This window comes from Anser anser (assembly GCF_964211835.1).
Source record: "Anser anser genome assembly, chromosome: 5".
NCBI lineage: Eukaryota > Metazoa > Chordata > Aves > Anseriformes > Anatidae > Anser > Anser anser.
The window spans coordinates 63,833,901-63,854,881 of NC_139725.1; the positions used below are offsets into that span (position 1 = coordinate 63,833,901).

The following is a 20,981-nucleotide window of genomic DNA, read 5'->3' on the forward strand; positions in this document are numbered from 1 at the left end:
ATTTCTGCTCAGAAAGAGCAGTCAGGTGTTGGGACGGGTTGCCCAGGGAGGTGGTGGAGTCACCGTCCCTGGGGGTGTTCAAGGAGAGGTTGGACGTGGTGCTTGGGGACGTGGTTATTGGGTGACATTGGTGGTAGGGGGGTGGTTGGACCAGATGATCTTGGAGGGCTTTTCCAACCTTAGTGATTCTGTGAGTCTGTGACTCTGGCTGGGGACATGGGCACAACCCCAGCCCCATCCAGCCTGGCCTCGGGCACTGCCAAGGACGGGGCACCCCCAGCTCCCCCGATCAGTCTGTAAGAACGCCTCAGCGTGAAGAATTTCCTCCTTCTCATCAAACCCGGACATCTGATCTAAAAAAAAAGGCGGCACCCGGCGGCGGGCACGTCCCCCGGGGCGGAGCGGGGCAGGGCCGCGGCTTCTTCAGCCCCCGCCGGCCGCGGCGTCGCCGTGAGATGGCGGCGGGCGCCGGGCTGCTGAGGGCGCTGGGCCTCGCTGCCCTGCTGCTGCCCGCCGTGCCCCGCGGGCCGCCCGGCGCTGCCGAGCGCCGCTGCTTCTGCCAGGTGGGCCGGGACCCTCGCTTTGGGGGTGTCCGGAGTGAAGGGGGGGGGGGGGGCGCTCCGTGTGCCTGCTGCCTTGCGGGGTCCCCTCCTCGGCACCGCCGGGGGGGTGGTGCTGCAGCACGGGGGTCGCGCCTTTCTTGGCGACCCGGGTGCCCCCCGGGGGGTGTTTGGGGGTTTTGTGGTGCTGAGGTGGCTGGGAGCTGCCTCATCCTTTCTCCTGCGGGTCTGTGTTACCGTCCCTGTGCTATCCGGGCTGTGGCAGGTGTGCCAGCATCTGCCCAGGGTTCAGCATCTGCCCAGGGTTCAGCATCTGCCCAGGGTTCAGCATCTGCCCAGGGTGAATTCTCCTCGCTGATGCGCCGCTGCGTGGCCCGGTGTGTCTTCTGTGCCTTCTGCTGATGTGTGGTAACGGGAGGGTTGGGTGTTCCTCACCGTGAGACCACACCAGGCAGCTGGACTTGTAGGTGCAGGTGCCTCTCGGCTTAATTTTGCGTGAGCACGTTTGCATGATGGAGGAGCAAAAGCGGTGCGGCGTGCTTAGTGCTTTATTGTTGTTCTCCTTTAAAAACTGGAGCTGTAAAGTCTACTATTGTAAAGTCTGCTCTTACTGTATTCAAGTTCCAGGGTTTAAATGTGAGTCAGAAGTGGAGGGTGGCAAAAGACAACGGGCAGTTGTGCGCTTGGCTTTGGCTGCTGGGTGGTTCTTGACACTTCAATTTCACGTGTAAATGGCAGGTTAAAATCTGCTGATAGAGCACTGAAATGTGTGCTTTTCAGTCCTTTATCTCTGTAGGGCTTTTGCTCGTTGTGTTTCCTGTTTAACAGAGAGGCTTGTCTCGTAAGGATCGAAGTCTGAGTCAGACTGCGGTGTGGCAGGAGAAGCCCAAGCCACTGAAGGAGCTGGCACTGGCGTGTTAAAGGCTCACAGGCTTTTTTCCTTGGGTAGGAAGCACTGGCAGTGTTTGTTGTACTCCACCGGTTTGTTGCAGCAGCCTTCTAGTTTATGGAGTAGCACACGCTTTGGTTTAAGTTCTCAATACAAGTGTTGGCAACTTTTCCTGTCGCCTTTGGGAAGCGTGTCACATAGGGCAGAATGTTTCAGCCTTACTAGCCGCTTAACCTATTGAAAACACCCCCGAGGGCTGTCTTGTTTTTGGTTTTTTAAATAACTTGCTGATCATGTACAGCACAGGGCTGGTGGTTTTTATCCACCACCAAATAAAATACAGGGTAAACCTTAAATGATTCTACCTTTCTTTGTTTGTATGCTTGAAGGCAAGGGTAGAGCATCTGGTTTCCTCCTGCGGACCATCTCTTGCCTCCTCCTGGGCTGTCAGATTAAGAAACCTTGATGAGGGGTACGTAGAAGAGCTTTGACTTGTCTTTCAGCCCTTGTTGGGCACTTGGCAAGGGCTGCTTTTGAGTGCTCCTGCTCTAGCAGTATTTTGGGTGCTGGCAGAAGTGGGTCGTAATTCTGGAACAAGCGTTGCACTCCTCCATCGTGGAGTTCGGTGATGTTAAGAGCAACGCTAACGTGCTTTTTTTAAGAAGAGCTTCAGTTCTTCATTTACTCGTGTTGCTAACCAGTCCTGAAACTTTCATTACAAACACCCAGCTGCTGTTAAAAACACCGAGGTTTCACACACTGTTCCTGCTTTCTGATCTCATTAGCACCGATTAACTCTTGGTGGGAATTCCCTCAATCTTCAGCCAGCTTATCCCCCACCCGGCTCGACGTGTTCCCTGCTGCATCGATGCTTTAGTCAGCCGTGAATCAATTCTCCGTATTCCTAGTAATTATTGCTCATTCGCTGTTTACAGACTGACGTAGCCGTGCTCAGGCTGTGCTGCAGGTGCTTAGCAGACCGGGGTTTTGATCGTGATCTGTCAGTTTGTGGTCTGGCAGAGGACAGGCTTCCTTCGGGGGTGTTTCTGTGGTCAGCGGGCTGTCATTAGGGGTGCGTGTGGGCACCGAGAGCTGCCTCCTCGTTACCTGAACGGATTTTTCAAGCCACTTTTGTGTTCTTGTTAAATTGGTGCTCACCCACGAGCCTTCGGGGCAGGAGTTTGTACCTGGCACCCTTCTGATCCCTGTGGGGTGGCTGGGAGGCAGCTGCCCAGAGTGCAGGACCTGCAGATCCTTCTTTGCCAACAGGGGCTTGCAGGTGTCGCTTGGTGGCTTCTGTGGTTTAACATCCCTCTGAGGCTCCCGTGTGAGATTTGCTCCCTTCTTTTTTGGGTGAAGGATGGGGCGACAGCGAGGAAGCTCCTGCGGAGGCAGCAGTGTTGGCTTGCTGTCAATGCTGGGACTGGTTTGGCTTGGAAAAGGCAGCTGCCAGTGGAGTTGGTATGGGTTAAAAGCAGCTCCTCTTCTCACCCGCAGCGGCTTTCCCTTCCCTGTGCTCTGTTCTAGCCACAAGTGGGAGATGCAAAAAAGATTTTGCCCGCTTCCCTGCCCAGCTGCGCAATAGATGGTGGCGTACGGGTCGGGGAGAGAGCTTACGGCAAGTGAAGTAAGCCCTGAATCCGCAGCTCAGCTGCGTTTCTGTGGCACTGAGGGAACCAGAAAGAAGTGAGGAGACAAGAACCAGAGGCGCAGAGGGAGCGGACTGGCAGGATCCCAGGACGGAGGCGAAGGAAGACGAAGCCAAGGCCAAGCCCAAGCCCGAGGATTAAGCAGAGTCCACGTGCGGCGCTTTCCGTGCTGTGTTGCACACCCGAGGCGGGCACAGCAGTGGTGAGGGATCGTGGAGGGCCAGCCGAACGCCTTCCTCGCTGCTTACTCAGCAGCCGGAGCCCTTGGTGTGCGCGTCTGTCCTGGCGGCTCCGTCACATCTCCTCCCAGGGACAAACCCAGCCCTGCCCCTTGTCTCCTGCCAGGCTCCACCGCCCCGTCCGGGTGGAGCGAAACCCGTGGCTGAGCTCAGGGCTTCACGGGTGCCAGCCAGCGCGTGGCACGTGTTTGCTGCTCGATCGATTTCTGCCTGTCCCTTTCACCCTGCGTGCAAGAGGGGAGGTCTGGGGCGAAGAACGTGCCCTGCCACGCAGGCTGGTGCTGCCCCCGAGGTGGCTTGGTGCTCTCACAGCACCAGTGGGGCTCTGGTCCTGGCCTCGGGGCAGACCGGGCTCTCGGTGGTCCCTCTGTCCTCCTGCACGTGAGGTTTGGTAGGTTGGGCATGTACAGGCCGTGCTGCCAGGCCCTGCTGAGCTTTCCTTTAGGCTCTCGGGGGCAGAGCAGGAAGGTAAGGAAAGGTACGTGGAGGCTAAAGGAATCACCTGCTTCCACGCGGGCTGACTGTGAGCCTGGGAGGAGGGAGCTTTCCCTCTGACTCGGGCAGAGCTTGGGTTTTCCCCAGTGCTTCCCCCTTGCCTGTGCTACCCGTGCAGGCAGGGGTTTGGTGGTGGCGTCTGATCATCCCGCTACGCCGAGCAGCAGATAGCTGGAGATCTCCAAAGGCGCCCCCGATCCGCTCCTGAGAGCATTCGCAGGGCTTCACCCTCAGTGAGGATGGGTTGGTTCTGGTCGCTAGACCTTAGCCAAGTCAGCCCTGGTGCAACCAGCACGTGCCGCCCCTTTCATCGAGGGCGTGCTGGGTGCTCGAATGTCGCCTCTTCGAGGGAGGCGATCCCCTCGCAGTGACGGATGTCTGGCGTGGCCGCGGGGAGCAGCTGGAGACCCTGCAGAGGTCTCTTTGGAGGCCACTTTTAGGCCGGCTGAAGCATGACCCAAGCTGCCTTCCTCAAAGGCTGTCAGGCTTCCAGGAAACACAGAGAGATGTGTGGCTTTTTTTTGTTTTGGTTGCTTGCTCGTCTTCGTTTTGAAACGGCTTTGAGTTGGGTAACCGGGTTAGCAAATGGGTGCCGTTTTTTTTACGGGAGCGATTTGGGCTACTGGAAAGTTTAATTGCTGTGCTGTTCATCTTCAGCCTCACTGCCTTGCAAAACACCCGGCAGAATACAGCACCTGCGTGGGGCTGAGGCGCTGGGCAGCGCGAACGCGAGAAGCAGAGGCGAGCCTCCAAATCGCGGTGCCTCGGCACAAACCTTCTGCTCAGGTGGAGAAGGGCACGGCGGCACACGCATGGATTTCCCTTCGCTCCCCCTCCAAGCAGGGTGGCTTAATCTGAAATAACAGTGAGTTTTGTTGGGGGGAAAATAAAAGCTCAGCTTCCCAAACACCGAGTCCCGCTAAGGAGCAGGAAGAAACCTACAGGCACCTTTAAGGTGCTGGGTGTTTAACCCAGGCTGTTGTTTTTTTCCCCCCCTCCCTTTTTTGTGTGCTCTGAAGGGCGAGTGCTCGACTTCTGCCTTCCTTCCTGGAAGGAGGGCCGGGAGCTTCATTGCTGCGGCACTAATCATCGTCGGGGCTTTGCCGAAGTCGGTGTGCACCTCGTACGGGGTTATCTGGGCTCTCCGGGCGTGCCTCAGGCCCTGTGCTTCACGTTTCTCACGTCGCTCTCTTTCCTCTGCACATGATCACTTATTTCGCCCTTATTCCTTGGAGGCTCTCTTGAGGCTTGTATTTCCTTTCCTGGCTCTGGCTGCCGAGATGCCTGGGACTTTGTCGGTGTCTTTCCTAAGAGAGGAGCGCTGCCTGCTTCTGTTCGCTGCCCCTCGGCTGGTTGAGCGCTTAGTAAGGAACGGGGGAACCCCTTATAAACACCTTGGGTCTTGTGCATCCCCCAGTCTGCGTTTTTGGACTCCCCTGGGGAGTTTTTATGCCGCAGCTCGATGCTGTGCTCTCTGATGCTTCACAGGAGCTGCATCCAGGCTTATTCTGCTCGTCCCTGCTTCCAGCTCGCTTTTGAGCGAGCAGGGAGATGGCAGAGATCAGGAAAACCCCCCTGGAACAGTGTAGTGTGGGGTACTTTGTTTTTGTGCTGGCTGCTACCAGGGTTTTTTGTAAGCTGCTGGGACAGAAGCAGCGAGAGGATCTCTCATCGCGAACATCGCGTACTTCACAAATCAACGATACCCATTTAAAACAACCGCCGTGGTCTTAAAACCCCCAGTTTATCTGATACGGGCGGACGGCAGCCTGCCCCGCGGTGTATCGCGGCGTCGGCATCCAGGAAAAATCCCCGGCGTGCCGCTGAGAGGCAACGAGCGGGGCGCTCGCTTCTTGGCCGCGGTGATTTCCCCCGAGTACGTGCCAGAGGGTGGCAGGGGAAGCAAAGCTCCTCCTGCCTTGTGCAACGTTCTCATCCAGACGATAATCTACGTGTCAGAAAGCCATAGCTGAATTTGTTGGGTGTTTTTTTTTTCTCTCCGGGGCTTACACGCTGCTTGTTGAGCTGTTCGGGGTGATGCAAGAAGTATTGGCTTCCTGCGTCAGATTTATGGCAGGTGTTTTCCTGCCAAGTAGCTTTCAGGGGCAAGGGGGGAGCCTGGTTCTGATTAAATCCAGCGGGGACTTTATGTTGAGTGCCTTAATCTTTGGCGATGTTGTTGATAAATCCAGCAAGCCGGTGTCTTGCTGGATTTGGTCATGATTAAAAAAAAAAAAAACACCTCTGATCTGTGTGACTATCTGGTGTGTGGTCAAGGGCAGTGGGGGTTTTCCTGCATGTGACACAGCCTGGCTGAATGTCTGCCATCTCTGCTCTCTAACAAGAGTGTCTGATGCCAATTAATCTGTCATCAGTAAATGTTAACGTACCTACGTGTGTTAGGGGAAAAATATTTCTAAATAAGCTGCTTGTCCCCAGGTGCCGATCCTAAAGGATGCATCAGAAGGAATCCTCTGCCAATTCAGCGCAGTCAGGGTTTAATGTCGTTTAATTCTGGTTGGACTTAACTGGATGGCTCACTGATAAAAGGGAAGAAAACTCTGGATTGTTTTATTGTCGGCGGTCTTAAACAGTACTGACTGACTTGTTCCTCCTCCTCCGTGTCCAACAGGTTACTGGTCACATAGATGATTGCACCTGTGACGTAGAAACCATTGATGCCTTCAACAACTACAAGCTTTTTCCTAGACTGAACGAACTTCTGGAGAGTGACTATTTTAGATACTATAAAGTAAGTTTCTCACGCAAGAAACGCATCAATATTTCTCATTCGTTTGTGTGCTTTTTTTTTTAAACTTAAATTCTGTGAAAGTTACTGCTGATGTTAAAATCAGATACCCCATTTCAATCTTGATCTTCACGAATGCAGTCAGAAAGTCTGACTCTCCTGTTATCAGGAGAATCTTAATGTGATACAACTTTCATATACAATAAGTTGCATGACTTTAAAGATATTTTCATATGCATTTCGCCCTCTAAAGGCCTTTAGTAGACCAATGAAATGTATTATTTTGTTGGATTAAGGCTCAAACATGTTAATGACTGGGGATCTAAATTGCAAAATGAGGATATTCTTCATGTCTTCCTATCAACATGGAAAGCCTGGTTTAGTTACCAAACAGATTAATTGACTGCTGTTAGTGCAGGACCATTGTTATTAGATAGGTTCTACTCACATTCAGTGAGACTGCATTTATACGACCAAACGTGGTTTTTTTGGGTGTGGCTGGGTTATGGGGCAGAATTTTACCTGCTGAATATAGATATTAAACAACTGTTTCCATTTGAAAAAAGAAAATATTCACTCTACTGTGCAAACAGTTTAAGAAGTTCCCAACTTCACTGCCCCGCAGGTTAGAACAGGTCCGTATAAAATCACCAGCACAGAGCTGCCTCTCCCTGCTTCCCCCCATCTCCCTCCCTTCTCCAAGCTTCCTGGTGGAAGCACCAGAAATAATACGGTAAGGGTGAAAAGCACAGCCTGTGCTGGTAACAAGGACATGAGCGATGGCAAACAATCCAGTAAACACCAAGGAATTATTTGCCCAGAAGTCTTGCACACCGGCAGGCCCCGAGCACAGGTGACTTGCCAGCAGAAGACCTGCACGCTGGCCACAGGAGGATGACAGCAAGGCTCCAGCACATCCTCGTCCTACTCCTCTAACAGGGAGGCACGCTATAGTCATATGATGCCCGAAACAAGGAGACAAAATCAATGGGTAGCAAACTTCCCTAAGGTTCACCAAGGATGAAGTGAGCAATGTTCAGAGGCCAAAGATTCCTCCCAGAAAATAGCTTGCCACTGCTCAACAAGAGCATCAGGGTGTGGTTAGGAATCGGTGGCCCGTGTTTCTTGTCTTTGTTGCTACGAACAGCCTTGGCCAGACTGCGTGGGCTCACGCATCTTGTATGAGAGACAAGTGAGTGTGCGTGATAAACTGAAATCAAGTCCTTGTTTAAAACGAGTGACACCTTCTGTTGCCACTCGCGCTGTAGCACTTGGCCTTGCACTAGGTTTTGTTGTCAGAAGCCTTGCAGTGAGACACCAAAGATACAAGTTGGTAAGCCGCGGTGTGGAGGGGATGTGTAACAGGTTATGTTGTTTGTAGGTAAACCTAAAGAAACCTTGTCCTTTTTGGAATGACAACAGCCACTGTGGAATAAGAGACTGTGCTGTAAAACCCTGCCCAACCGTAAGTAAAGAATCCATCCACTTCACTCTTTTCTGTATTTTGTGGGCCAAGAGGAAAAAGCAGGTGGATGCCTTCTTCTACTGGTTATTGCAGCTAGAGCAAAACTGTGGCTCTGGTGGAGCTTTCTTAGGTGCCGTACTGCTGGGATCTGTGAAGAAAGGCTGAAATGCTAACTTTGGAAAGCTTAAATAAAAGCTAGACTTCTTACACCTGACCTTCCATGAACAGAAAAACTTGTCCTAGCCTCTTATTTTGGGTATTAAAATGATCTGGGGACAAATCCTCTGTTACACTGTGAAGTGCCAGGATATTCACCCTGTTAGCCTATGAGCTATGCTGTGACTTGCTGTTTTGCCTGACAAATTCAGCTGGGACCTTTCCAGCAGTCTCTATACGTGAAATGGCTCTTCCAGAGTCCTCTCTTCCCAGTAGAAAAGCAGACCTCCTTACCGCTGCATCCTGGATGGGAGAGTTCTGTTCACTGAGCTAGAAGAAAGCCTCTTGACTGCAGGTGTCTGCCTGACAAGAAGGGGAAGAGAAAGCGAGTGAATCACAGCGTGGTTGCCGGGTTGATAGACGTGGTGGAGATGACGCCCAGCCTGGCTTTGTGGGTTGGCACCCAGCAGCAGGCTCTCGCAATCTCATTCCGGGATCTCCAGAGCAGTTTGTGTGCTTGTGGTGCGCAGGGGTGTGCCGTGCTGGTGGGACGGCGGAAGACCAGCAGTGCTCTCGGTGGAGGAGGCCCCCTGCTCCTGTTTGCATGCACTTACCCAATCATTGTAGCTTATTTTTGTGTACAATTTAAAGTATAACGCGGTGAAGCAGATGTCTGTCCCACTTACCCGATAACTCTGTGAAACCTGACATAGTGTAGCTGTTGGCTTGGCTGAAAAAAATACCTGAGGTGATATGACACCTTGAAATCTGGTGTAGGTATGTGTGTGAACATAATTTGTTGTATAAATTCTGATATGGATATTAAATTCATTCATCTTATTCTCCTCTCCCATGGACTACCCCTCAAAGTCTCCTTTGCTTCCCTTGTCTTGAAAAAGCACCTACCGTGGAACAAAATGGGATGATTTTTTTTTCTTTTCCTTATTAAAGGAACCTTAAATTTTGCTGAAATTCTTTTTAAGTAAAAAAAAAATTAGTAATGATGATGACCAATGTGAAAGGTTGTTACAATTACATTAATATTACCTAGAAGTTCTTATTTTAACACTTCACTGTGGTTTTGATTGTTTTGACCTGGGTCCATTTCATTCTGAAAGCAACAATGAAAAAAGCTCTTACGCATTGCTTAATTTTTCTTTGCCTGTGCTACTTGCCATCGTAGTATTTTCAAACTGTACCCTCACAGAGAAACTTTGCCCTGCAATGCTCGTGGTGGTTTTATTGCCTTCCTACTGGTGGAGGAAACAGAAGTCGAGAAGAACTTGGGGGCCGCTTGTCTTGTGCGTGCTGCTCGGGTTGTGTGGGGCTGGGAATAAAGCGCTTACCTGGTAGCGGGTCGAAGGGAGGTGTTTGCAACTCCCAGCCCCAACGTGGGTCAATATCTGAAGAGAAGCATCTGGGTGTCACCCAAAAACGGGATGCCAGACAGCAGCTCCTCTGAAGGTTATGTTGGATTCCTCAGCCTTGTGCTTGGGTGAGCAAAACGTAACCTGATGTAGCGCCCATGAAAGGCTGCTGACCTTCTGAGAAGAGGAGCGTTGTGAAAAATCAGAATAAAACCCCAAGAATATTGCTTAATTTTAGTCTGTGGAGGAGCCAGAAGCTGTCTACGTTGTAAGCTAATCTGGATGCATTGAATACCTGTTAAGTTCTAGCCACCTTCCTCACCTTTTTTGAACAGACTGAAAGGCTACATCAGCCTCACATGCAGCACATGCTCAACTTTGTCTTTCAGGATGAAGTTCCTGATGGGATCAGATCTGCAAGTTACAAGGTAGGCTGGTCTGTATGCACACAACGATGCTGCTTATGGTGCTTCCAGGGGCAGTTTAGGAGGGCAGTTTAGGAGACTTCTGCAAGACCCCAGGTACAGTTAAGCACAAAATGTTCCTATGGCAGTGTCAGAATCTGCGATGAGTCCCTGCAACAATCATCACAATTGCATCAGCCTCTGAATACTTGCAGACATCCTGTGGAAATAGAGGGTGGAATGAATCATGAAGACGTTTCTGATGCTTAAACTATTAGTGCGTTAAAGGCAAGATTGTAACATCAGGAAAACTGTGTTTTAATCATTCCTACTCCTTTCCTCTTCAACCCAGTACTCAGAAGAAGCCCATAACCGTGCTGAAGAATGTGAAGAGGCCAACAGACTTGGAGCTGTTGATGAATCTTTGAGGTTTGATGACTTTTTGATCATAGAATGGTTTGGGTTGGCAGGGACCTTAAAGATCATCTAATTCCACCCCCTGCAGGGGCAGGAACACCTCCCCCTAGATCAGGCTGCCCCCAGCCCCCTCCAGCCTGGCCTTGGGCACTGCCAGGGATGGGGCAGCCACAGCTCCTCTGGGCAGCCTGTTCCAGTGCCTGTCCACCCTCTGAATAAAGAATTTCTTCCAAATATCTAATCTTAACCTACCCTCTTTCAGTTAAAAGCTTGTCCTTAACCCTCCCCAGCTGTCCTGCAGCCCCTTCAGGCCCTGGCAGGCTGCTGTGAGGTCTCCCCAGAGCCTTCCCTTCTCCAGGCCGAACACCCCCAGCTCCCTCAGCCTGTCCCCACAGCAGAGGGGCTCCAGCCCCTTGATCATCACTGTGGCTTCCTCTTGACTTGTTCTAATACTTCCATGTCCTTGTGCTGGGGGCCCAGAGCTGAACACAGGGCTCAGTGTGGGGTCTCACGAGAGCCCCCACCTGGATTTTCCCCAATCCTTACTTGTCTTGAAGGAACCCTCGTACTGATGCTCTTTCTGATGGTCTTTCTCCTTTCTTTGCAGCAAGGAAACCCAGCGGGCGATGCTCCAGTGGACACGGCACGATGACTCTTCAGACAGCTTCTGCGAAGCTGATGGTATGTGGACCTGTTTGGTCTGACAAGTCTTGTAACGAGATTTAAGCAGTTCAAGTTCTCTGCAGAACTGTCAGGCCAACGTGTAGTGTTCCAGCAAGCCTGTATGCTATTTCTTCTCTCTTCTCCTTCCCTCTCTCCTGCCCTCAGTGTCTTGAAAACACGAGGCAAGTATTTCTGAAAAGCTTCATTGTTGGTCAGGCTCTCACAGGGTTTGGCAAGTTGGCAGCTTGGGTGGAGCACGCTCAGAGTTTGCTTTGCCATCTGTGGTCTTGCATGCTGGTAGTTCTGAAGGCCGGAGCGCTGCACCCTGCTGTGATGGGTTGATGCACAGCAAATGCTGTGCACCTGCCTGTTTGGAGAAGGATGAGCTGGTCTGTGTGCTGGCAAGACCATTCAGTGTGCGAAGGGGTGGCTGGTTTAGCCTTGGAAGATGTAATTTTCCTTCAGGAGCTTTTGTCACTGACCCAGCACTCTGCTTCACAGACATCCACTCTCCTGACGCAGAGTACGTGGATTTACTCCTGAATCCTGAGCGCTACACTGGCTACAAAGGACCAGATGCCTGGAAGATCTGGAACAGCATTTATGAAGAAAACTGCTTCAAGTAGGTGCTTTGGGACACAGGTGCCCCAGGTCATCAGGCACTGGGTGCTGACTTGTGTGGAGGGGCTGCATGTGCTACAACCGCTCCGTTAATCCCTGTCTTCCTGTCTTTGCTGCACTGCTTGTGCACTGCGGGCTTCGGAGCAGGGGACAAGCCATGTGGCTGCCCCATGAACCCCTGTTGGTTCTTTTGTTCTGAAGAAAAGCCAGAGAAAGACATGTTTCCCTCTACCCCTTTCCTGTTGGAGCAAAACTAAAGCACAGGAAGATTTGGGATCTCCTTAGGCTATCTGACTGCAGAGAAGTAGTTTCTTCTGTGTTTCTGCACAGCAAGCAGGCAGCCACAAATTTACTTTCTAATTTCTTTTCTCTTAGGCCTCAGAATGTAAAAAGACCTTTGGCACCTGGTAGAGGTGAGTCGTGTATTCATCTTGCTAGGTGGCCTGGTAGTGTGCTGATCTGAGCTACAGAAGCAGCAAATGCTATGTGAGCTACTTCTCCTGAATGATAAATACGTTACAGCTCTTGATCAAGTCTAGAATTCCCTGGCTAATTCAAGGGCACCTGGAAGGATGGCTGTCTAGCATCCATCACGGAGAAAAAGCCTGATTCTGCATTCCTGGAAGAAATGTGGGTTTTGGAGAGGCTGGGAACAGGACTGAACCCTGGGTGGTTCTTTGGTCCCTGGTTTCTGTACTCAGCAATGCAGCATCCTTTCATCCATCAGGGACTGAAAAAAGACCCTGGCAGGGTTCCTCTGTGGAATCCATTTAGTAAGAGAAGCTCTGCCTTAGAAACTAAGACTAAAATATGTAAATTAAAGTAGGGAAGGGTTTCAGGAGCATACCAAGGGCTTCTTGCCCAAGGTTGCTAAGGCTCCATGTCTCCTGATGCCCCATCTTGCCCAGACATCTAGAACATCATCAGCCTTTCCCCTCCTTTTTTTGACCTGAACACCACTCCTGCAGTATCCTCTGGGGTGATTCCTGGATTTTTTCCTCACCTGTGTAGGTGCTTTGTCCAATCCTTGACCCTTGTGCAAAGGAGTGATGTTTTAAGCACAGCACTGGTGAAGGAATGTGCAGTGCCCTTTAAAATGTTAGTTAAAATGTTAGTGCTTCCCTTGATGACTTCTGTTGTGTGGGGCACGATATAAATGAAAGTAACACGGGTACCTTGAGCATAGAGGGAAGGATTGCTGTCCTGCAGGTGAGGAAGCAAGGCAACATGAAAACAGGACCTGGCCTGATACCTGTCAGAGCTGATGCAAGTGACTAGTGGACTGAAGGAAGCAGGGATGGGGTCTTTGAGTAGCCTGCCAGAGGTCGTACAGGAGACCGTTTTGCAGTCTGTGCCTCAATTGTGTACTTCCTCTGCAAATGCTGATCCTTCCTGCGTTGGTTGGGTTATTCAGGAGCATTGCTCATCTGGTGCCTTCACTGCTACAGTTTGAGAGGATGTTCTGCGTGTTTGGAGCATTTATAAACCTCCCTGGGAAGGCACATCCTCTTGTCAGAGCAGATTAAGAGTCTTAATGATTGTGCTTTGGGGTTTAGCTTTGCTCGTGTGTAACTTATCTCCTCTCTTCTCTCCCCGCACCACTCACGCTTTTCTCATCAGGAGATGATGGAGGTGAGTGGCACTCTGTTTGTTTTTTGCTAATAACAGAAGCAAATGTGAAGTCGTTATCATGCTGTCATGAGCTGTACCATTAGGTAACGCACCTGGTTAGGAGAACCATTATTCAGGTAAAATCAGGAGCTGTCCAAAATCCCGTGTTCGGGACTGGACCCTGGAGCTGTTTGCTCCCTGCAGCATGGGGCCTGTGTATGTGACATCTTTCCTGTCTCCAAACTATTTCCAAATTGTTTTTGTTCTCCAGATTATTCTTAAGCAAGTGGCAGGGATTAACGTGAAGCACTGGTTTATGTGATTGTACACACTTAGTTGCACTCTTTCTAATAAAAACAACCCTCTCCTTACCCTCACCAGAAAAGAATAGCAACCTGTGGCCCTTGTTTCCCCCTAGGTCATGGTGTTCTGCATTGCTTTTGCCTCCCACCAGCTGAGATAGGTGGGAAAGACCATGTGTTTTGTTCATCTGGTGCCACCACACTGTGTTAGAGGCATCACTCAGAGGGGTGGGGAGGAAAGTTTTTGTGTTCTTCTAACACCCCTCTTCCTGCTTCTGCACACTGGAGTGAGCAGAGTTCCTCTGGGGTCTGGCCCAGAGGTGGTTTTAGGGCAGCAGGCTTGGCCATGGGGACAGCCCTCCCTGGCTGCAGAGGGGAGGGTACAGCCCTGTCCTGTTAATCTTGCTGTCATATCATCCTGCTGTCCTCTGAAAGCTGTATCCAGAGGAGTAGTGTAAAACACGACACTTGTTAAAGCCCTCCTGCTGCTGCAAGGTGCCTCAAACTGATGTGCTCATTTTCCTTTTGTTTCCAGGGCATATGTTTTACAAGTGGCTGAAAGGTAATCCTTTTTCTGATAATCCTTCTTCCTAATTTTCCTAAACTTGGTTGCTTTTCTTGGGATGGATGCGAAATGGCCGGGGAGGGGGGTGGGAACTGCGTGCCAGTCTCAGGTTGGGTTAGATTTCTGTTTGACAGCCAGGAGAGAAAAATTCAATGTACAGTATGCTTTCAGTACCTTAAAATGTCTATTTCTTTTCAGGCGTCTGCATAGAGAAACGTGCTTTCTACAAACTCATTTCTGGTCTCCACGCAAGCATCAACATTCATTTGAGCGCCAGGTACCTCTTACAAGGTAACTGCCACTTTCTGCCTAGCTCTTTCTAGCTCTTCTGTGTCAGCTCTAAATTGACACTGGCGTACGCTTCTGTGGCTCAGCTAAACACTACTTGCAGCCCATTCCAGCAGGGTTCAGGCCTACTTCTGTGCTCTCCTTTTCTCTCCCTCGGCACACAGCTTGTGTAACAAAATCAGGAATGCAGTTACCGCATGCCTTCAGGTCTGAAAATGGCCGGACCTGTGTGTTCTGTACCGAGACTTCCAGCACGTATGCCTTTTATTCTTCCTCCAAGGTTATTTTGGAGTGGGTTTCTAATTGCATATCAAGGCTGTCTCTTGCTAGCCTGTTTTTATGACAGTCAGTTTAGCAACAGTCTCACCTAGACTGTGAAATGCTTGGCTGTGCTTTTCCAAGACTCTCGAGCCATTTCCATTTTTTTTGCATGCCTTTGTCCACGAGTAAGTATCTGAAGGATCTAAATTTCAGTGCTGAGGCTGGAAATCTAGGGTGATGTGAAAACATGATTTACGTGTCTCACATGGCCAAGGAATGTGGCATGTTGTTCATGCAGTGTGGGATGCAGGCTCTGACTGAATTCCCGAAGGATTTAATCACAGTTTACCATAGCATCTGTAGACCAAGTCTACCAGCTTTATTCTACTAAAGCTTACAAAAATCAAGTACAGAAGATTGTGATAGCTGTTAGAATTTGGATAACTAATTTCATTTTAAGTAAGTAGTCATATTTAAATGTCTACAGCCTACAAACACCTCACCTTGTTGTATGCTAGACAGTGTTAGAGCTGAGAGGGTAATGAGAAACATCAAAGGCAAGAGACGAGTTGGAACTCTGCAGGGAAGATTAGGAAAACAAGGTGGCTACAGAGAGCAAAGTAAGTGTCTTTGGCTTGTGTAGAAAGGGCTAGTTGCTGTTGGTAAAAGGCTACAGAAGATCTCTGCTCTGAGGAGGTGGTCCTTGGCTCGGCTTGAATCCTTGCAGAGATTCCCATCTGCAGGCGCTGTGATCTTGCAGAGAGCCTGCCTCAGCTCAGAGTTAGGAAAGTCCTTTCCTGCTACCCTGGTTGTCAGTGATTTAGAAGATCCTCTGAAGTTTCTCTCCCCTTTTATATTTCTTCTCATTTTTACACATCAGCAACTGTACTTTATCTTACTTCCACTACATACTCTATATAATCTTACGCACACCACGGGACAGGCAAACAGAAACATTCTTTGTGTGAGCTCGACAATAGGAAATAGAGATCAATCTCCTCTGATCCTTGGTTACTTTTTTCCTTTCACGTTTCCACAGCAGAAGGAATGTTCTTAAGGTTTCTGGGCTCATTAGGGAGCCTTTCAGCCTCCGACTCCCCTGCTGTTTCCCAGCGCAACATGATCAGGAGGCCTCCGCTGTCTGCCTCTGCAGATGCTTGGAGCAAAGCAGGGAGACTGCTTCCGAGTTCTGCAGCAAGTTGGTGGCTTTTGAGGGCAGGAATGAAGGAAAGAAGGGACCTTCACAGATTGTCCTGTACAGCCGTCCTGTCCTCTCCACGTGCAGACAAATGCGGAACTAACTCCAGCTTACGTAGAACTGCTTTCAGAAACAGTCAACTTAAATGTCAAGAAGCTCTTCAACTGACTTGATTCTGCTTAAGATGAACAGCCTCTGTTTTTAGCTTTTGCTTGTAAGCCTGGAACCTGCTTTAAACCAATTGGCTAAAATCTGCAGGAGTTCTGCATTTGTTAGGGTTTGCTTAAAAGCATGTCTCTTCAGTCTTGAGCAGTTGGGGCTAGTGGAAGGGCTGTGACTGTTACACAGCTTGGATCTCCTTGGTTAGCGATGTATTTCACCATGTTCTCGGGACAGTGGGAAGCAGTGTACTAGAACCATACCCATCCACCTCATCTCTTTTGTTTTTTTGCTCTCAGATACATGGTCAGAGAAGAAATGGGGCCCCAATGTTACAGAGTTCCAGCAGAGATTTGATGAAGTCCTCACCAGAGGGGAAGGCCCCAGAAGACTCAAGAACCTGTATTTTCTCTACCTGATAGAGCTACGGGCTCTGTCCAAAGTGTTGCCATTCTTTGAGCGCCCGGGTTTCCAGCTGTACACAGGGAACAAAAGTCGTGACGCAGAAATCAAAAACCTGTTGCTGGAAATTCTCCATCTGGCCAAGTAATTACACTCAGTACCTGGGGAGAATGGCTCTTTCAACCCTGGCATCTCTTAGCCTTTCACTTAAAGCGCCTAGAAAGGCAGGTTCTGGGTTCTTTCTTGTAGTGGGATAGCATGATTTGGGTAGTATTGTTGGGATTGCATTGGTATCTGCATTCAAATAGCAAAACAGGCCAATGAAGCCCACAGTTTAATAGCCCAGGCAGCCTTTTTGGTTTAGCAGAATGGAATTTAATAACCGCCTACGTGTCAGCCCTGAAATTGGCTACCTGTTTGAGTCATCTGTGGAATACCAGTCCTGGCTTCATGTTTTTGTCTAGAAAAAAATCCTAAGCATGTTGGTAATAGAGGTTTGGACAGAGGTTTGAGTACAAGGTATGGAAGATACCAGAACCAGATGGAATGGGTGTCTCCTAACATGATTGATGTTTGAATTTCTCTCTTCACACTCCCGTGCCTTCAGTGCTTACGTCTGTTAGAAAACAGACTACAATTGCTTAGAAACCACAGAGCAATCGCTGAAAATGTCTCCAAGGTGAGATGCAAGTTAAAAATTGAAAGCCTCCAGGAGATCTAAGAAACAAACAGCTTGCACTTAAAATACATCTAGAGACGTTCAGCGTCTTAACACCTATCGGTTTCACTCTCATACCTAACCAGATACTTCTGTGAACCTGGATTTAAGTCATACAAACAAGCTATAGGGAGATAAAAACTCTTTTTTCATTCTATTTCAGGTCTTTTCCACTGCATTTTGATGAAAACTCATTCTTTGCAGGGAATAAAAAGGAAGCTGCTAAGCTAAAGGTAAACTAAAGGTCGTCCAGCCCTTCCCTTTGGGGCACTTTCTCCCTAAACAGTATTTCATGTGTGTGTGTCTGGAATAATGCTAGATCTGAACGGGACTCTGCTATGCTTAAGGTGTTGGATCAGGTATTTCCAGTTCATTTTGGTTTTCTGGGTGGTTTGGTACTCGTTGGAAGCTACGGGTTGTAGGGTGTACCTTAAGGAGAGCAGTCTGAGGATTCCACTTCAGGAAGCATTTTAAGCCAAGTTTGGTGAGACTTAGTTGGTAGAGTCCAGAATTAATACATTGTTGGATTTGAATTAATGAATTAATACATGGAAGAAGCCCTAACTCACATGTAAATGGGATCAACTTAAATGTCTTTTCCCCTAGGAGGAATTCAGGCTACACTTCAAGAACATTACCAGGATAATGGACTGTGTTGGCTGCTTCAAATGTCGCCTCTGGGGGAAGTTGCAGGTAAGCTTTGTCAGCAGTCTGGGGCATGTCTGGAAGCACCTCGCTTGGTGGGACTCCGGTGCTCAAATGCAGCTCTTAGATACCCATCAGCTCCCAGATACAGATCGGGGCTGCTTTTTTTTACCAGGGTCCAGCCAGCAGGAAGCAGTGTGCTGCTGATTCCAGCTCGCTGGGCCTGACAGGAGCTGTGTGTTGCCCTTGCAGCTGAAAACCAGGTTAACCACAGCTGAAAACCAGGTTAACCTGCTGCAGCTGAGAGTCTGGGAGAGCGGAGGGGGTGCGTAGAGCCTCTGGCAAACAAGGAGGGGTTCAGCAAGATCCGCGCTGAACTTTGTGTGGTCAAACCTAGACAGGAAGCCTCTGTTGGGCAGCTCTGCTATCAAAATAATTCTGAATAAACAAAGCGTCCTGGCTCTGTTCTGCTTCCTTCTCTTAACCGTGTTAAGTGTAATCTAAGTCTTGCCCTGTGAAGTTGATGTCAACAGGAACCTTTGCAAACATGAAGGGAAGTAGAGCCGAACTCGTGAGTCGGGCTCTGGATATCTCCCCTGTATTAAATGATCTTGTTTGTCGTGCACAGACGCAAGGCTTGGGCACAGTGCTGAAGATCCTGTTTTCTGAAAACCTGATAGGAAAGATACCTGAAAGCGGTCCCTCCTATGGATTCCAGCTGACAAGACAAGAAATTGTTGCACTATTTAATGCTTTTGGAAGGTTAGTGTGAGAATTTTTCTCCAGTCTTACATGTGCTGCTGTGTTACATCCCATTTAAGCTTAACAGTTGATTTTCATCACTAATATTGGTGTTAATTCCTGTTCTGATCATACTTTCTCATCAAGAAGCTCTCAAAGGTCAGAGGATGCTCATGTGGAAGTGCAACAGGTAGAACGATTTAAAACAATTTAGTTATTTCTGTAAGGAATTCAAGGAAGTGTTTAAGATACAAAGAACGTGGTATTTTTTAAGAAACTGTGTGACTCCGTCCTGTGAGCACACTGTCCCAGACAAAGGTTGCTGCTCTTACCTGTTCTTTGTCTGCTTCAGACTCTCCTTCAAGCACCGAACTCCCACCAGTTTGTTCCCAGGTCTGTTTGCAATTGTTGCGTTTGTCAGGAAGCCATCAGTGCAGCCCTTGTGGAGAGCTGGGGTTGGTTTTTGGCAGAAGAGGGAGAAGAGAACAAGGCCTCGAGGAGAGAGGGGAGGTTGCAAGACGCTTTGGTCATACATTACTGCTTAGTGGTGTTGACAGACCTGGAGTTTCTGGCAAACAGGTTTTTAAAGGATTCCTCAGTTAATGTGGCTGCCAATACTAAAGCTCAGTGGTCCTGATCATGTCTCATTTCAAGCCCACTGAATTGTCTCTTCTGCAGCGTGAATCAGCAGCAACGGGGAGCCCCTAATGTGTATCAGTCAAATCTGGAAAACCCCCAAATACCCTTATCCAGGGATATTATGGTCCCCCCCTCCCTGCCCAAGTTCCCTCCTGAGCACAGCTGCTGTGCTCTCCTTAGATGAGAGGAGCCGGGATTCGTTCTGCCTTTGTATTGCCATGTTGGCACAGCCTCTGGAAAAGTCTGCATGCAGGAGACCTCCAGACCCTCTGAAAGTCTGTTTTTGGAGGAAGCTGAGGGCTGGCAGGCAGAGAGCCTTTTTCTTTCTTCCCCTTCCCCCTCTGCTGCCCCGCTAAAACTCTTCTCTGTAAGCTCTCTGCTGTGTGAAAAGCCTGAAGCCAGGCAGTTTTTCTCTCAGCTCTGACTCCGACCTCACATCCTACCTATGTGGATTAGAAGAGCCTTTTAAAGCAGACCTGCATCTTTTTGTTTAGAAGTGATTTGGATTATTCAAAACCTTCTTAAAAGAGGGGGCAGTGTTGGCTGGGGAAGGCAGACCTTCTCTTTAAGGAAGAGAAGGTCGTGGGCCTTATCCTCTGCATCCAATCCAGCATTTACTGATGCTGATGCTCCAGGGGGAAAATGCATTCAGCAAGAAAATGAGGTAGGTGATTGGAAAAAAAAAAAAAAGCCTTCCAAAGAAACAAGCTTATACCACAAGGAGACTCAGCAACCTGCCTGCACAGCTGGTAATATTATGGTCTGTTTCTTGACCTCTAGTTAATGGGTTTGTCTGATCACTGCTAAGCTCTCTGTAACATCCTGTTCCACTGCGTCTCTCAGTAACAGAACCGTAGCAGTAACAGCACGTCTGTTTGCTTTAAAAAGAGCCTGCAAAATTAGTTAAGAGCCTGGCTCACCCAGAACCTAATTTAGCTGAATTTCTGAATTCTCTCTTCCCAAGAGCTGCTTGAAGGTTTTCTTGACGGCGGTCCCTTTTTTTGATTTATTATTTTTTTAATTATGATGCATATGTTGCTCTCATGTTTTTCCTCTTGCTTTCCTTGCACACAGGGTTTCAACGAGCGTTAGAGAATTGGAAAACTTCAGGAACATCTTAAGGAATATGCAATGAATTCACTAGAGAAAGAGACTGAAATTTTATTGTTCATGTTCTGGGTTCTTCAAAAACAGACAAATGCCATAATTCCATTACACCCCTGACCACTGCCAGGCGAAGACCGCTTGCTGGGCCTCCTGTTCCAAAACTGATTGTCTGTAAGCTGCTGATGCCAAATCTTTTGTACAGGAAAAAAAAAAAAATACTGTTTTGTATGAAAGTGGGGACTACATGTAAAGTTTATTTTATATATTGGGAGATCATTCTGAATAATTCCTTTAAATATTGCTGAATAAATTTGGGGAAAATTCCTAGTCTGTTCCATGGTTCTTCAGCCACCGTGTTGGAAGAAGGGTGTCCACCCTCCAGTGTTGTTCGTGGCCCCAGCATTTGTTACCGATGTGCCTTGGCTCACACCTAAATTCCCTGCAGGTTACTGCCAGCCCGATAGTGGCGTCCTTGTGTTCCCCACAACGAATGACTGGGTTTGGACAGAGCGAGGTGAGTCCCTGCAGCAGGCCTGACCTGCTGCTTGGTGTCCCGTGGGGTTCTGCGTCCTCCCGGGCTGAGCAGATGGTATTTCGGGGTAGTGCTGCAGGGGGAGCAGTGCTCCTTGCGCTGTGCTAAGGGTGCTGGGAGCTGAAGCCACAGCAGCCTT

The 20,981-nt window shown here is 49.2% G+C and overlaps 1 protein-coding gene across 5 annotated transcripts; it reads left to right on the plus strand.

Moving 5' to 3' along the window:
* The first annotated feature begins 406 nt into the window (after positions 1–406).
* Positions 407–20,637, plus strand: ERO1A (endoplasmic reticulum oxidoreductase 1 alpha). Of its 5 annotated transcripts, XM_083837647.1 has the most exons (16): positions 407–563; positions 6,465–6,584; positions 7,963–8,046; positions 9,959–9,997; positions 10,326–10,402; positions 10,998–11,071; positions 11,555–11,675; positions 12,050–12,087; positions 13,295–13,306; positions 14,123–14,149; positions 14,351–14,443; positions 16,358–16,604; positions 17,342–17,411; positions 17,785–17,871; positions 18,452–18,585; positions 20,278–20,637. In XM_083837647.1, the coding sequence occupies exons 1-16, from the start codon at positions 456–458 to the stop codon at positions 20,336–20,338; spliced, it is 1,392 nt and encodes a 463-aa protein (XP_083693773.1). In that variant the 5' UTR covers positions 407–455; the 3' UTR covers positions 20,339–20,637. The 5 variants fall into 5 exon arrangements, with proteins under 5 accessions (XP_083693773.1, XP_083693774.1, XP_083693775.1 ...); XM_083837648.1 differs by lacking the exon at positions 13,295–13,306 and having other exon boundaries at positions 12,050–12,096; XM_083837649.1 differs by lacking the exon at positions 13,295–13,306.
* Positions 20,638–20,981: the final 344 nt, after the last annotated feature.

Bases quoted from the DNA above. Each gene is read 5' to 3' on its own strand.
- ERO1A (XM_083837647.1), top strand. From the start codon at position 456: ATGGCGGCGGGCGCCGGGCTGCTGAGGGCGCTGGGCCTCGCTGCCCTG. The intron at 9,998-10,325 runs GTAGGCTGGTCT...TCTTCAACCCAG, and splicing joins TCAGATCTGCAAGTTACAAG to TACTCAGAAGAAGCCCATAA. The intron at 14,150-14,350 runs GTAATCCTTTTT...ATTTCTTTTCAG, and splicing joins GTTTTACAAGTGGCTGAAAG to GCGTCTGCATAGAGAAACGT.